We start from the raw sequence: 17,017 nt of genomic DNA, 5'->3' as shown, positions 1-17,017 counted from the left end.
TGTTTAAAGCAACAAAGATCAAAACAAGGCTTCTTGGATCCAGAAGTAAATGCCTCGCTGTCTATGCATTCAGTTATCAGTGATTAACATGATAGCTCCTATGTTCACAGAGCTAAAGTTGAATTCTCTTCCAAGGTGTGAAAGGTGGGGAATCACTAAGTCTTTGAGATGAAAGGCATCCCTGAGCTGAGTTTCAAAATCCATGACCCTCTTCCCTGGACCTTCCCCCCCACACCCCCGCCACAGTCTCACTGTCTCTCCCACCTCACATGCAGATTTTGTTTTTCCTTCCTTTGGGGCCCAGGTCCTGTCCAGATTTCCCATCACCACTCTATCTGCAAATCCAGAGATGTACCAGGAACTGCTTCAGCACAAGTGTTTCACCAGGTAAGAGAGGATCCCTCAGGAGAGAGTCCATTTCCACTCATGGTACCATAAATAAAATTAGGACCCCTTAATTTGTTGAAGTAGATCCAATCTTACCCTCCGGTAACACACTTGTCTTGTTGCCATTCATGACAATAACTCCATTAGTGTGTGTGATTTTTTATTCCCTTGCAAATTGAAATCCGTATCTTGGCCCAGAACATAAAATTAAATTAGAATTAGAAGGTTGAGTTTGTTAAAAAATTTATAATTATATCTCCCTTTAAAAAGATAAACATTGGCCGGGCGCGGTGGCTCATGCTTGTAATCCCAGCACTTTGGGAGGCCGAGGCGGGCGGATCACGAGGTCAGGAGATCGAGACCACGGTGAAACCCCGTCTCTACTAAAAAATACAAAAAATTAGCCGGGCGCGGTGGCGGGCGCCTGTAGTCCCAGCTACTCGGAGGCTGAGGCAGGAGAATGGCATGAACCCGGGAGGCGGAGCTTGCAGTGAGCCGAGATTGCGCCACTGCACTCCAGCCCGGGCGACAGAGCGAGACTCTGTCTCAAAAAAAAAAAAAAAAAAAAAAAAAAAAAAAAAAAAAAAAAAAAAAAAAGATAAACATTAAAGATAAATATATTACCTCTAATTTAAAAAGTAAATATTAACCCATTTCCCATTTTGAGGAAAAAAAAAATGTGTAATTCACCACCAGCACTCATTTCTCAGAGCAAACGGGAAATGAGTTATAGATAAAGACCACCTGCTCTCTTGGATATGAATTCTTCTAGGCCTTTTTGAAACAAATTTATACCTATGTGTATCTACCTATCCATCTATCCCAAAAGAAACATATTATGATATTAGGGTGGGATTATATAGATGGTATCTGTTTATATCATAGTGAAACTTGCATTTTTTTCACACTATTCCTTAAAGCTCTATTTATGATAATATGGGTAATACATTTTTAATCATTGCATAGTATTCTTTAGTATGAATGAATTGTATGTTAATGAGCCAAGTACCTATCAAAGATAGTTGAATCTTTTCTAAGCTGCTGAAATGAGCATCATTGCACACACCCTACAATTCCCTAGGGTACCAGCTGAGAAGTGGAATTGCCAATCATCATCGATAAAGATTAATGAGAAATCACAGGTTCTCAATCATTGTATCAAGCCTTAGAGTTTGCTAAATAATCATTTAACTGTAAATTTCATTTTAGCTATGTGGGCAAGGACATAAACTCTACAGAAGGAAACAACCATGGTAACAAACAATACCACCGCATTAAATTATGTTGACATGAAGGAACGCCTAGTTCATTGGCATTTTGTGGAGCAGTTAAAAATCGCTATGATTAAATATGGTATATCTTTATTCAGCAACATTCCATCTCATATAAAATGTTCAGATTATTTCTTAAACCCTTAAAAGCACTTAAAATTTTTAAAATAGTCACCTCTCACTTATACCCTGAAATTAATAATACAAAGGCAATGATGTAATGGTATATTTGGAATTAATTCAGAATCAGTTCTCCAATTTTGATCTTGCTTAGTCTTGGGACCTAACTGGGCAGGCAGTTATTATCTAATACAGATGAGCTACCACATTACCATTAATATGGTACTTTCATGTATTCAGAATATACAGGGTCACTGCCTCTATCTGAGACCATAAAAATTTTGCTATAATCTTCCCACACTTGACTCTTCCACTGGACATCACCAAAATCAAATAAACATAAAATGAATTCTGAGTTTATAAAAAATGCTCACTACTATTCCATGTATGTCGGGGCACTGTGGAAACTTATAATATCTAGAGACTTTGAGCCTGGTTTATAAAATCAGTGGCTCTCTTTCCACCTCCAGACTTTAGAAAATTAGTTCCTTTTTTATCTTACCACTGCTGACACATCCTTCACGCACACTTCTGGCTTTGGGAGAGGTAATAAAACTCAGAAGGGTTTCTGCAGAAGGCTGGCTTCCTGCCATCAGTTAGCACGGGTTGATTTGCTTTTAACATTAATGCCTCTTGTCCAGAAGAGTAAATGAGAGTCTTCATGGAGATTGATCTCACTGGGGTGTCTGAATAGATTATCTAATAGAGTAGTATTAAGAAAATCAACCACCACTTAATGAGCATCTCCTGTATTGGAATATCTGCACCATTTTTCCAAGATTCTTTCTAACAGATCTGTTATTGGTAGAAATATTCCCTGAGGCTAAGAACAACTTTTGATGCCTCTCCAGCTACAGATTCAAGAGTCTGAAGCACTGTGTGGCTGCAGGAGGACCCATCAGCCCTGGGGTGATTGAGGACTGGAAACGCATCACTAAGTTGGACATCTATGAAGGCTATGGACAGACGGAAACTGTAGGTTGATGCTGACTCACTATTTAGCCAGAAACCAAACTCGTCCATTCACTGTGTAAGCACACTGTCAAAGCACTAAGCACGCACTAGAAGTGCACAACTGGATCTTAAGCACAGGAAGAGGAAATGGCTTAAACTAGAGAGACCCCTCTTATGGTAAGACAAAGAATTACAGGTACAGATAACTTACAGATTTACAGATTTCACAACAGAAAGTTGAACTAGTTTCCACCTGACAATTCCTGCCCTCTTTGTGGAGTATAAGGCAATGTCATGTGATAAGAATGAAAAAATGATGGAGTAGAAGTCTGAGTGGAGGATGTTTAAAATTATCATTGCTGAAAATGGAAGAAAGAGTAGATTATGAAAATAAAGGAGAAATGAGTTATGATAAGAGCACATTTGAGGTTGGAGAGCATTAATCTTCAAAGTCACTAACTATTTAGTTGTGTCATTTTCTCCAATATCACTCTAAAACACAGACGAAAAGCATGGTAAAAGTGGACAGTTAGATTGAAGCAGGATTAACATTTTGCCAAGAAGGTGCAATAAAAGGGCAGCAGGCAAGGGATATAGGGATATTGGCATTAAGATGAAAGACTAAGAAACTAAGCTGATCAGAGAAGGAAGGGAATTCAAGAAAAGGCAGGTCAATGGTGAGAAGACAAGGCACTGGAGATGTCAACGGAGCTGGAAGGACTGAAGATAATTGTCTTAGTCTGCTCAGGCTGCTGTAACAAAATATCATAGACTGAGTGGCTTAAACAACCAAAGTTATTTTTCTCACAGTTCTAGAGGCTGGAAGTCGAAGATCAGAGTGCCACAAAGGCCGGGTTTTAGAAAGAGTCCTCTTCTGAGTTGTAGACTACCAACTTCTCATGGTGTTCTCACGGACAGGGAGAGAGAGAGAGAGAGACCAAGCTCCTTCGTGTCTTTCAGTTTGTTTGTTTGTTTTTAAAGAGAGGCAGGATCTTGCTTTATTGCCCCAAACTAGAGTGCAGTGGTGTGACCATAGCTCCCTGAAGCCTCAAACTCCTAGGATCAAGAGATTCTCCAACCTCAGCCTCTCAAACAGTTGGGACCACAGGTATGCACCACCATGCTTGCTATGTATTTTATTTTATTTTTTAGCAAAGACACAGTCTTGCTATGTTGCCCAGACTGGTTTCAAACTCCTGGCCTCGGGGACCTTCCCAACTCAGCATCCCAGCGTATCCAGGATGACAGACACAATCCACCATGCCCACCATCTCTTCTTATAAGGGCACTAATCCCATCATGAGGGTGCCACCCTCATGACCTCATCTAAACCCAATGACCTCCCGAAGGGCTCATCTCCAAATACTATCACAGCGAGCAGTAGGGAATTAGCACATAAATTTTAAGGAGACACATCACCCTCCCTGGAGATCAGGATCGAGGAAGAGACTGGGGGTAGAACTGATCATTCATATGGATGTAGGAGGCACTAGGGATGACAGTGGGATGGAGTCAAAGGAAAGATCATGAACCTCATGCTGAAGGCTTTAATGGATAAGGAATGACTGAGAGGTTGGTAAATTATAACAACCAAGAATGGTATAGAGTGGTAAATGTAAATGGCATGAATCTCAAAAAGACAAGGGAATTGCACATAGCATCAGAGAAGTAATGGTCAGAAGGTGGTATTGGGAGCTCAAAAGATGCCAAACCCAAGGAATATAAAAGGATCAACAACCCCCACTTGAAAAAAGTAAGTAGAAACCTTTTCCCATGGAAGAGCCAGGTCTCTGGAAAGGTAACTGATGAAGAGAACATCCAGTAAAGAGGATATAAATGTGGATGTAGAATAGTTCCTTAACCACTCAATTGATGTTCTATCTAGATGGCACTGTGAAAAGTTTCTGGAAGGAAAGAGTCAGGGAACAAATAGTCCTGTTCCTGCAACATGAGGATGAGAATAAGCAGAAAAGCTTATATGATGGAAACACTACAGATAAGAATGTAGAGCTGGTACCTTATGCTGGTCCAAATTTTTACATGAATTGGTTCTAGTGTTTTCCAGGTAGATAGGAACAATAGAAAATAGGGAAGTGGGCCAGGAGCGGTGGCTCATGCCTGTCATCCCAGCACTTTGGGAGGCCAAGGCAGGCAAATCACGAGGTCAAGAGAGCGAGACCATCCTGGTTAACATGTGAAACCCTGTATTTACTAAAAATACAGACAATTAGCTGGGTGTGGTGGCACGCACCTGTAGTCCCAGCTATTCAGGAGGCTGAGGCAGGAGAATCACCTCCCCGGGAGGCGGAGGTTGCAGTGAGCCAAGATCGCACCACTGCACTCCAGCCTGGGGACAGAGTGAGACTCCATCTCAAAAAAAAAAAAAAAAAAAAAAAAAGAAAATAGGAAAGTGTTGCCTGGATTAAATGCATTCACTGCTAGATGGTCCATAAAATAGGCTCCCTGAGAAGCAAAAACACAAAATATTTTTGAGAGAATTGAATACCCAATATTTTTTAAACATTCAAATAGCCAGCATGGGAAAAATAAGAATTTGTGGTGGGGGGGGGGGGGCAGGGGGATTTCTTACATTTGTTTTATATATTACTACTGTTTTTATGAATTATACTAAGAAGGGAATTCCATAATCTTGGTAACACCAAAGCCTTTTTATAGGACTTAGTTCTGTCCTTATATGTCCAAAAAAATTCTTTGGTGACTAGGAAAACCTCAGACTGTGTGGAAGAAGACAAAACAGTCAAATTGATAGCCCAGGCTCTGGGGAGAGGTCTACAGTTTGAGGACCCTGGTGGAGCTATGTAGTTCCATATGGCTCAGGAAACACCCTCACTTAGAAAGCTAAAGAAAATTCAGAACACAAGGTTCAAATCTTTGAGACCTCATAGTCAAGCTCACACTTGGTAGGCAAGTTACAATTCAAAACTGTAAAAGAGGGAACTTGAGAAATGATCAAATTCTGTCTCAGATTCTGTCTATACCACACTCACAGATCCATTTAATTACATCCAAAGAGTTGACATTTTCAGCACCCAGGACTCATTGCATTGTATTTCCCCACTGATCTCAGGTTGTGAATCATTCGATTCTGTCTAGCAAGAAAACAGCACATCTTAGGCAATAAGGATTTTGGCTTTATCTTTCTTTTTATGAAATGCAAATATGACTGACACTCAGAACATCTGAAATAAGGCAAGGTTGATACACTAAGTTGATATGATTCCAGCAACGCCTAATAAACTTGGCATTTTTAGTTAGTCATACAGCCTGCATGGGAGAAAATGTACATCTTCCATTTAATTGTAATGTACTGGCAATAGCTAAGGAGTCTTGTGTTTTGTGAGCATTATTTGGGATGCAAGTGACAGAAACGTATTTCAAACAAGCCTGAGCAAAAGTGGAAATTATAAGTCCATTTTGCCGGGAACAGCTTCAAGGCTTATGGAATCAAGACTGGAGGGGCCAAAACACCAGGACTAAAAAAACTCTTAAAACATCAGCTCTCTCTTTCTCTTCCTCTCAATTGCTCCATCTGCTTTTTTCTCTGAGTTGTTCTCTGATGAGTTTCTTCCACAAAGCAGACAAGATTAACACCAGCAACTCTGGAGTCACCGCTCCTTCAGACAAGATCAAAATAGCCCTACTTCTACCTCTACTTTGGAAAATTCTTGGAACAGACTCTGATTGTCCATGCTTCTGTCATATGCTTTTCCCTTGGACTGTAACTTAAGGGGCCTAACCTGAGACATTTGTTCATGCCAAAAAGTAGATCTACAGAACCATCATTAATAGTCCCACCAGATTAGATGGAGGGAAGGAGGAGTTCTTAAAGGAACCATAAAACTAGTTACTGCAGTACACTAGAGAGAGATCACTATGGCCATCCTCAAAAACATTCAGAATCTGGGGGCTCCAATTTGTTAGCATGTAAACACAAGAAAATATTACGTCTCTTTCCGTGTAAGACTCAGCAATAGGTACTGGAAAAATAACTATGTAGAAGACAGAAATAATTCCTCTTCTAGGCTGGGAACAGTGGCTCATGCCTATAGTCCCAGCACTTTAGGGGTAAAATTCTAATAAATAAAATTTTCTCCGTCCCATTACACCCATGGTTGACTCATCCAAGATCCAGTTCTCATGTCCTCCAAGGTAGACCTCTGTGCCCTCTTTGGGGTGCCCTACATGTATGCTGAAGTATTTCTCAGCAGCCAACAATTGCTTATTTTTGAGATATTTATTATTGAAAATCTCAAAAGACAAAAATAGACAAAACTGTATTTGAATTCCCATGTATCCACTGCCCATTTCAACAATTATTACCTAATCCTGTTTTATCATTACCCCTCTACAATCCCCAAAACTACATTTTTTTCATAAATAGCTTTAGTGTATTTAAAAAAACAAGCACTAAAAAACAAACATATTCTCCAATTATACCTGAAAGTTAACAGTAATTGCCTTTTATTAACAAATATCTACCACTGACATTTTCATCCATCATCTAAGTCATGCATGTGTTCTTGCTACCATTTGTTCCAATTAAGCTCACACACTGTGGCTAGTTGATAAGTCTTTCGTGTATCTTTTAATCTATGAATTTCCTCATTACCTTCTTTTTCCCTTGAATTTGTTATTTTAAAAAACCGAGTTGTTGGTTGTTTTGAATATTTCATAGCCTGGATTTTGCTAATTGCAGCATGGTTTACATGTTCTTCTGTTCCCCTGCATTTCCTGTAAATTGACCTAGAGGTTAATTTAGTCACACTCCTGCTTGATTTTTTTTTTAATCGAGATTACTTGTTAGACTGTGTAATGTTGTTCTGTTAGGAGGCACATAATGTCTGGTTATGATCAATAACTAGATCCATTAATTTATTGCTTTTTTAAAGAAAAACTTGTCTGCATTTCTTTGAACAGGGTCTACTCTGTGCTACTTCCAAAACAATAAAATTGAAGCCAAGCTCTCTGGGGAAGCCATTGCCACCTTATATTGTCCAGGTAGGAGTTCATAGTAATGATTATGACAGACATTAATAAGTGAACTCTTACAGTTGTTTATCTAAATTTCTGACATAAAGGTAGGCAATGAGGAAAGTCCAGCATTCTCTAAATTCACCCCAAGGATAATCTCACATTATTGCTTTTATTTCCACCTCAATATCCTTTTGGAATACAGAGCCCAGACACAGGAATGAGGGAAGGAGATGCTGACAATTTTGCAGAATATCCCTTTAATGTAGTTCAAGTTTCAAATATGGAGAAATCAAATAAAAAAAATTTGCTATTAAAAAGATATGTGCAAAATAAAGACAACTATTTTGAATGCACCATAATAAGCGTTCTGTACTTGAACTAAAAATATACTAAAGTGGGAAGTCTAAGCCACTAGTCAGCTGCTCGGGTGTCGATTATTATAAATACTGTAATGTGATTCCCAAATGATGTAGCTGAATTCACAGTATGGGCATAGGTAGCAATACTAAGATGGTAGGGCAAATGCTGTGTCTAGGATTTTATTACATAAAAGCAGGCTCAAATTAGTAGCAGTTATAAAATTACCATTATTCATTTTAAGATAGTCCTTTGCCTTCATGCCTATCTCGCCTTTTTTTTTTAACATTGCTCAAAAGGAAATAGTAAGTTCTCAACCTGAATGAAACAAATATTAGTATTTACTTTAACTATTGTATCATTCTGAAATTGACCCAATTTTGTTAAAGATAATGTTTACTGTAGAGTTCTATTTTTTGTTTTTTGTTGGCCTATCCAGTTTTACTACATATTATTTAACAGGATGTGGAAGTTAACCTAATACATTGAGGTTTATATGTTTGTTTTTTGCAATAATCATGAATAGGTACTACATTATATTAAATGTGTTTTCTGATCCTATTAAAAAGGTAAAATAGTTTTTCTCTATTAATAGTTAATTTAAAATATTTTCAAATGTTAAATTTTCATTGCATTTCTTTCTTCTTTTTATTTTCTTGGATTGAATTTCTTAATTTTTATTTGTTTGGGCCTTTGCATTTAGAGACATGAATAAAATGAGCATGTAATTTTCCTCTCAAAAAATAAGAAAAAATTAAAATGTTCCTTGCATATTAAAGTATAAATAAAAATGAAATAAATGAAATTAAAAAATAAAATGTTCCTTAGGATTTTCTTAGAAAAGAAACTTCCTACAAAATCAACAAACCTTAGAACTAAGAAAAACAAATGAGAAAAATACACAAAGAAATAAAATCAGAAGTGAAAGAGGAGACACTCTAACTCATGCCATAGAAACATGAAGAATCCCTATAGAATCCCTATGAATAATTATATGTCAACAAAGCCAGGTGTGGTGGTGCATGCCTGAAATCCCAGCAATTTCGGAGGCCGAGGCCAGTGGATCACTTGAGGTCAAGAGTTCAAGACCATCCTGGCCAACATGGTGAAACCCCGTCTTTACAAAAATACAAAAATTAGCCTGGTATGATGGCAGGTGCCTGTAATCTCAGCTACTCAGGAGGCTGAGGCAGGAGAATCGCTTGAACTCAGCAGGCAGGGGTTACAGGGAGCCAAGATCATGCCACTGCACTCCAGCCTGGGTGACAAGAGCAAAACTCCATCTCAAAAAATAAAAGAAAGGAAAAAAATTATATGTCAACAAAATAGACAACTTAGAAAAAATGGATAAAGTCCTAAAAACATACAACCTACCAAGACTGAATCATAAAGAATTAAAAAGTCAGAACATACCAATAACTAATAAAGAGACTAAATTAGTAATCAAAAACCTTCCAACAAAGAAAAGCCCAGCACCAAATGCCTTCACAGATGCATTCTACCTGAATGAGGGACAAAGATGACATGATAATCTCAAAAGACACAGCAAAAGCATTCCACAAGATTCAACACCCTTTGATGATAAAAATTCTCAAGAAATTGGGTAAAGAAGGAATTTACCTCAACACAATAAAGGCCATATATAAAAAGCACACAGCTAACGTCATACTCAATGGTCAAAAACTGAAAGCTTTTCTCTCATATCTGGAACAAGGAAATGATACACATTCTCACCACGTCTATCCAACATAGTATTATAATTCCTAGCCAGAGTAAGTAGAAAATAAAAGGAAAAAAGAAGTATTCAAATCAGAAAGGAAGAAGTAAGATTATCTCTGTTTGCAGATTACATGATCTTACAGACGTGCAGAAAATTATATTTCTACATATGGTATAAAGAAAGTCTAAAGATTAACCAAAAAAATTAGGATAAACAAATTTAACAAAGTTTCAGGATACAAGATCAATACACAAAAATCAGTTGTGTTTCTATACACTACAATAAATTATCAAAAGGAAATTAAGAAAACAATCTTGGCTGGGCAAGGTGGCTCACGCCTGTAATCCCAGCACTTTGGGATCCCAGGCCAAGGTGGGCAGATCACTTGAGGCCAGGAGTTCGAGACCAGCCAGGCCAACATGGCAAAACCCCATCTCTACTAAAAATACAAAAATTAGCCAGGCATGGTGGCACATGACTGTAATCCCAGCTACTCAGGAGGCTGAGGCAGGAGAATCACTTGAATGCAGGAGGCACAGGTTATAGTGAGCAGAGATCGCACCACTGCACTCCAGCCTGGGTGACACAGCAAGATCTGTCTCAAAAAAAAAAAAAAAGTCTAACTCATAGATCTGGAAAGTGAATTGGTGGTTGCCAGGAGCTGATGGAGAGGAGAAAACAGGAAGGTATCTACCAAGTGGTACAAAATTTCAACTACACAGACAGTAACTACCAGAGATCTACTGTACGGCATAATGCCAACAGTTAACAACACTGTATTACATACTTAAAATCTTGCTAAGGAGATATATTAAGTGTTCTCATTACCAAAATAATAATAATAATAAGAGGGTGGGAGGAAACTTTTGAAGGTGATGAATAGGTTTATGGCATAGATTGTGGTGACAGTTCCATGGGTGTTTACTTATCTTCAAACTCATCAAGTTGTACACATTAAATATGTATAGCTTTTTGCATGTCAACTGTACCTCATTAGAGGGTTTATTTTTTTAATTCAGGTGAGAAAGGAGAAGAGGACCCACACAAAGGGGCAAGATGAAAGAGATATTTTTTAATTTGTCAAAATGAAGTATAACTTCATTCCTTACACTCCCCATCCAAAACACGCACACATACACACACACACACACACACACACATACACACACACTTCCCACAAATAAAAACAGGCCCAAATGGCTTTGTGGTGAATTCTATACAACATTTAAGGAAGCATTAACATTAATCCTTCACAAACTCTCCTCAAAAACAAAAGAAAACCATAAATTAATATTTCTTATGACTATAGGTGCAAAAAAACTCAACAAAATACCAGCCAACCTAACAAAGAACATATGAATGGATTATATACCATAACCAAGTGGGATTATTCCAGAAATACAAAGTTGGTTCAAACTATAAAAACCAATTAATATACCATAAAACAAAGTACACAAATCACATGATCATCTCAACAGACACAGAAAAATCATTGACAAAATCTAACACCAACACCTATTTATGGTAACAACCCTCAACAAACTAGCAATGACAGAGAACTTTCTCAACCTGACAAAGGGCATACAGAAACCCCACAGCTCACATCAGACTCAACAGTAAAAAACTGAAAGTGCTCCCACTAAGATCAGGACTTATGAGAATATTCACTCTTCATAGAGGTTCTATCCAGAGCAATTAGGTAAGAAAAAGAAATAGCATCCCAATTGGAAAGGAAGTAAAACTATCTCTATTCAACATGACATGACCATGTATATAGAAAATCCTAAGGAATACACACACACTATTGGAGCTAATGATTGAGGTCATCAAAGTTGCAGGAAATAAGATCAATATACAAAAAAATTATTAATAGTATTTCTACATAGTATCAATAAACAATCAAAAAATAAAATAGAACAATTTCATTGAAAATAAAATTTTTTTAATCTCATTTAAAAATGTATTCTCTAGAAAATTCATCTAATTTACTAGACTTAGTACTAAATGCCACTTTTTTTCCCAAAGTCTAAAGTTCGTCATCAAAGTATAAAGATGTATTATCCCTGAAGACCTTCTGATCCTTAGGGCTGGTAGTTTCTATAGAAAAGTTTCAAAGTATTCAGCAAGGATAATAAATTCAAAATGAGTATGCATATTGCTTTCCAAGGTGACAACTTGGAAGGTTGTAGCCCTCAAAATTGAGCTAGCATCTCAGTGTACTTTTTAACTCCTGTCACATTACTTCATGGTCATGCCTTCAATTTCAGGTCAATAAAGAAGCCACTCGGCTGAAATAAGTCATTATTTTCTTTTTGGAGACAGAGTTTTGCTCTTGTTGCCATGCCATAGGCTGGAGTGCAATGGCATGATCTCAGCCTCCCGGGTTCAAGCAATTCTCCTGCCTCAGCCTCCTAAGTAGCTGGGATTACAGGCATGCGCCACCACGCCCAGCTAATTTTGTATTTTTAGTAGAGACGGGGTTTCTCCATGTTGGTCAGGCTGGTCTCAAACTCCCGACCTCAGGTGATCTGCCCACCTCGGCCTCCCAAAGTGCTGGGATTACAGGCGTGAGCCACCACACCCGGCCAATAACTCATTATTTTCAAACTGTATTTTATTTATTCCTAACCTGCCCTCTAATTCTTAATAGGAAAAAATAACACCACCTTCTAGACTGTTATAAAACTGCCAAACCTGTTTTTAAATTTTCATGTTCTTTATATTTCTTTTCTTATACATAAGATGGCTAATTAAGTGTCCTTGTTTGAAAGGCCTTTCTGAGATGCTGGCTTTTTTTTTTTTTTTTTTTTTTTTTTGAGACGGAGTCTCGCTTTTTCACCCAGGATGGAGTGCAGTGGCTCAATCTCGGCTCACTGCAAGCTCCGCCTTCCGGGTTCACGCCATTCTCCTGCCTCAGCCTCTCCGAGTAGCTGGGACTACTTTGTACTAACCAGGCAATAGAGCCCTTACCTGTGTTGTCTTATTTCATCCTCACAATAAAGCTGTATAATAGGTACACTTTTAAATCTCTGATTTTCTAGATGAGGAAACTGAGGTACAGAGAAGTATCCAAGATTCTCAGAGTCAGGTGTAAGAGTGGACATGCAAGCCCAAATATTTGCAGCTCTGGCACCCTCACACTGACGACTGAACCACACTGCCTCTTAGGTTGCCCAGTATCTAGGTACACCAACCAAGCACTTTCCTGGCATCTTAAATGGGTGTAGAAAGGCTTAAGTTTAGATCTTGTGGTGTTTCAGGAAGAGCACAAATGGTTTGTAAGGAAAATTCCTTTAGTAATTATCTAATTTCAGATTGTGGATGAAAACTCAAATCTCCTGCCTCCAGGGGAAGAAGGAAATATTGCAATCCGCATAAAACTAAACCAACCTGCTTCTCTGTACTGTCCACACATGGTAAGAAAATTTTCTTTTTTCCTAAATACTTTCATTGTTGCTACTAATCATAGTGCCATTACTGTTGAGTACTTTATGATTTGCCAAATACTTTTGTCCCAATTTTTAATTTTGCAAATTTTTGAGTCTCCAAAAATGTTAAATAGTAGCACAATGAACACCTACCTGTACATCTCTCACCTGTATTCACTTCTTATTAAGATTTTGCCCCATTTACTTTATATTTGCACATTTTTGATGAGACATTTGGGAGTAAATGCAGACATTATGACACTTTGTCCTTAAATACTTCAGCAGCATTCTCCTAAGAATAAGGACTTTCTTCTTAAACATCAACACCATCACATCTATGAAAATTAAAAATAATTCTTTAATACTATCTAATATCTAGCCAATACTTAGACTTTCTCAACTGTACTCAAATGTGTTTTATAGCTTTTATAAATCCAGAATTCAATCAAGGTTCATGCATTTATTTGGTTCTCATATCTCTTTAGTTGTTTTTATCTATAACTGTCCCACCACCGTGTTTTTCATGACGTGGACATTTTGAAGAATAGAGGACTGTTGTGTTAAAAAATGCCTCACTTTCTAGGCTTACATATTGTTTCCTTATAATGAGATCCAAGATAAACATCTTTCTCAAGAATATTATGTAGATGATGTATATTTTTTATTTGCTTATAGGGGGGAAACATTAGGTTGTCTCATTTTGGGTACTGATAATTTTGATCTTTTGATTAAGGAGGTGAGTGCCATTTCCATTGTAAAGGTACATTTTCCTCTTTGTAATTAGTAATAATCTGCCGTGTAACAATTTGAGACTCTGTAAATATCTTATTCTCCAATTAACTTTCACCCAATCATTTTAGCATCCATAGATGACGCTTTTCTTTTTGGAAACAATTATTAAAATAAAGAGTGGCTAGGCACAGTGGCTCATGCCTGTAATCTCAACACTTTGGGAAGCTAAGATGGACAGATCACTTGAGCCCAGGGGTTCAAGACTAGCCTGGGCAACATGGCAAAACTCCATCTCTACAAAAAAAAATACAAAAATTAGCCAGGCATGGTGGCATGCACCTGTAGTCCCAGCTACTCAGGAGGCTGAGGTGGGAGGATAAACTGAGAGCAGGACGTCAAGAGTGTAGTGAGCTGGGTGTGATGGCACCACCATGCTCCAGCCTGGGCAACAGAGCAATACCCTGTCTCAAAAACAAATAAATAAAATGGGGGGTTCAGAACGGTGATTTTCAAACTGCTATTTCTTATACATTAATTAGGTGGCATTATTCCATAAAGATGAGCAGTCCATTTTATCTATAAAGGGGGACTTTCTTTTAATTACTTTTAAAATATTTATTTATTTAGCCTTTCCTGATAATAAAACTCACTTGTGTTCAATATAGACAACTTTCAAAAATATAGAAAAGACCAAAGAAGAAAAGCATATTAACTCATAATGCCACCATTCTTAGCCACTATTAACATTTGATGTGTATACATCCTTCATTCTTTTTCTATTTATATGTATTGTTTTATAAAAGTGGGATTGTACTCTATCAGCTTTTGTGAAGCCTGTTTTTTTACTTATGATTTTCAGAGATCCATAAATCTTATACAACAACTTTTTTTTTTTTTTTTTTTTTGAGACAAGATCTCACTCAGTCACCCAGGCTGGAGTGCAGTGGCACAGTCTTGGCTCACTGCAACCTCTACCTCCCAGGTTCAAGCGATTCTACTGCCTCAGCCTCATGAGTAGCTGGGATTACCAGCTCTCACCACCATGCCCAGTTAATTTTTGTATTTTTAGTAGAAACAGGGTTTTACCATGTTAGCCAGGTTGGTCTGGAACTCCTGACTTCAAGTGATCCACCTGCCTCAGCCTCCCAAAGTGCTGACAGCCACCGTACCCAGCCCTTATATGAAAACATTTTTAATAATTTTATAAAATCCTATCAAGGAGAACTATCATGATCTATTTAACATATCTGCTATTGTTGAAAATTTTGGTTACTTCCAATGTTTTATATTGTAAATACTTCTTCAATGAGTATCCTTGTTAACTCTTTAAATGCCTCTTTGAGTATCTCTCATGGAGTTTTTGAGTTAAAGCCTAGGTAAAACATTTTAAATATTTTAATATTAGGAATTTCTGTGAGAGAATAATGCCTAATATTTCCAAACTTTGATAACACAACTTCAATACGCTGAGACTTTAAAATCATGTTCTCACCCATAAGACAGATTCCAAAGTACAGACCCAGATACCTCATATACCTACTGGGATTATTGTGCTGTTTGAGAATGAGCTGCTTACACAGCTTTTCACTAAAGTTTATTAGAACTCTAACAAGCAGGTTCTCCATTAGATCTAAGAATCTGGACAAATTGGTGACATGGTCTCTATGGCAATGAGTCAAATGCTGTTAGAATCTGGCCGGGCACGGTGGCTCATGCCTGTAATCCCAGCACTTTGGGAGGCCGAGGCAGGCGGATCACCTGAGGTCAGGAGTTTGAGAGCAGCCTGGCCAACATGGCAAAACCCCATCTCTACTAAAAATACAAAAAAAATTAGTCAGGCTTGGTGATCGGCGCCTGTAATCCCAGCTACTGGGAGGCTGAGACACGAGAATCGCTTAAACCTGGGTGGCAGAGGTTGGCAGTGAGCCGAGATCACACCACTGCACTCCAACTTGCATGACAGAGTGAGACTCTTTCAATTTAAAAAAAAAAAAAAAAAATCTGTGAACACTCCATGGAACGATCCTGCAAAATGGGCCAATCTCATGCAAAGGGAAATTTTCACCAATCACTCTAATGTCCTTCTGGTGTCAGAACCTTAAGCTGAAGCCACCTTTTTCTGATGAAATTTTGGTCAGGGGCAGTATGAAAATTAAAGGCACAATTCAAACACAGGGAACAGTGATTGCATCTGATGGATGATGAGCCTGAGAAAATAGCAGCCAACAACCCTTACCCATACTGTACGTGGCCCTGTGCTAAAATGCTGTGTCCATGTTGCCTCATTTAAGCCTCAGCACAAACCTCTGAGTGAAGTGCCATCATTACTCTTGTTTCTAGCTGGGACAAAAAAAAAAAAGCTGAAGTTAAGAGAAATGACCAAGGAAAGTTCTCCGTGTTTGTTGAGTTTTCTATGTGAGATCCCCTGGAGAGTAGGGATCCTGACTTATTTTTCTCAGTCTCCCCTAGGGCTAGCCAGAGTGCTCAATTCATATCACTAAATGATTGTGACAGGGAAGTAAATGTAGGTTTCTGGATTTGTCATTCTATCAGGTGAGCTGGGAGGAATATGCCTCAGCAAGAGGCCACATGCTTTACCTCACAGGTGACAGAGGGATCATGGATGAAGACGGCTACTTCTGGTGGTCGGGTAGAGTTGACGATGTTGCCAATGCATTGGGTCAGAGATTGTGAATGCTGTGGTTATTGCTATTGAGCCTGGGGCTGTGGGAGTTTGAAGAAGACTGGACTTCTTCCAATACATAGGAATTATATCTCTAAAGTTTAGAAAATGCAAACAACCAAAAATAAAAAAATAAAACTCATCCACAATCTCATATTTTGGAGTATATTCTTCTTCTTTCTTCGTATATGTAAAATTTTTTTTGGTAGAATTGAGTTCAGGGAGAAATGCTCTAGCATAACTTGCCTTTTGCACTCAACAATGTAATAGAAATATTTTTCTGTGCAATTAAATATAAAAATTCATTTTTTAAATTAGTTTATCATGACCAATAAGTACACAGATCTTACATGAATAGTGTCAGGCCTCT

The 17,017-nt window shown here is 38.0% G+C and overlaps 1 protein-coding gene across 1 annotated transcript in view; it reads left to right on the top strand.

The window, feature by feature from the left end:
• The window catches only part of ACSM6 (acyl-CoA synthetase medium chain family member 6), a 34,839-nt gene extending 18,038 nt beyond the window's left edge, over positions 1–16,801 (top strand). The window contains exons 7-11 of the mRNA XM_055243021.2: positions 305–387; positions 2,630–2,753; positions 7,671–7,751; positions 13,119–13,220; positions 16,518–16,801. Of these exons, the coding sequence (XP_055098996.2) occupies positions 305–387; positions 2,630–2,753; positions 7,671–7,751; positions 13,119–13,220; positions 16,518–16,658 (531 nt within the window). The 3' untranslated portion in view covers positions 16,659–16,801. The remainder of the gene's footprint in view (positions 1–304; positions 388–2,629; positions 2,754–7,670; positions 7,752–13,118; positions 13,221–16,517) is intronic.
• The last annotated feature ends 216 nt before the right edge of the window (positions 16,802–17,017 follow it).

Source organism: Symphalangus syndactylus, chromosome 2 (genome assembly GCF_028878055.3).
Source record: "Symphalangus syndactylus isolate Jambi chromosome 2, NHGRI_mSymSyn1-v2.1_pri, whole genome shotgun sequence".
Taxonomy (NCBI): Eukaryota; Metazoa; Chordata; class Mammalia; order Primates; family Hylobatidae; genus Symphalangus; species Symphalangus syndactylus.
Note: the sequence above shows the minus strand (reverse complement) of the source record. Positions and strands in the feature narration are given on the sequence as shown.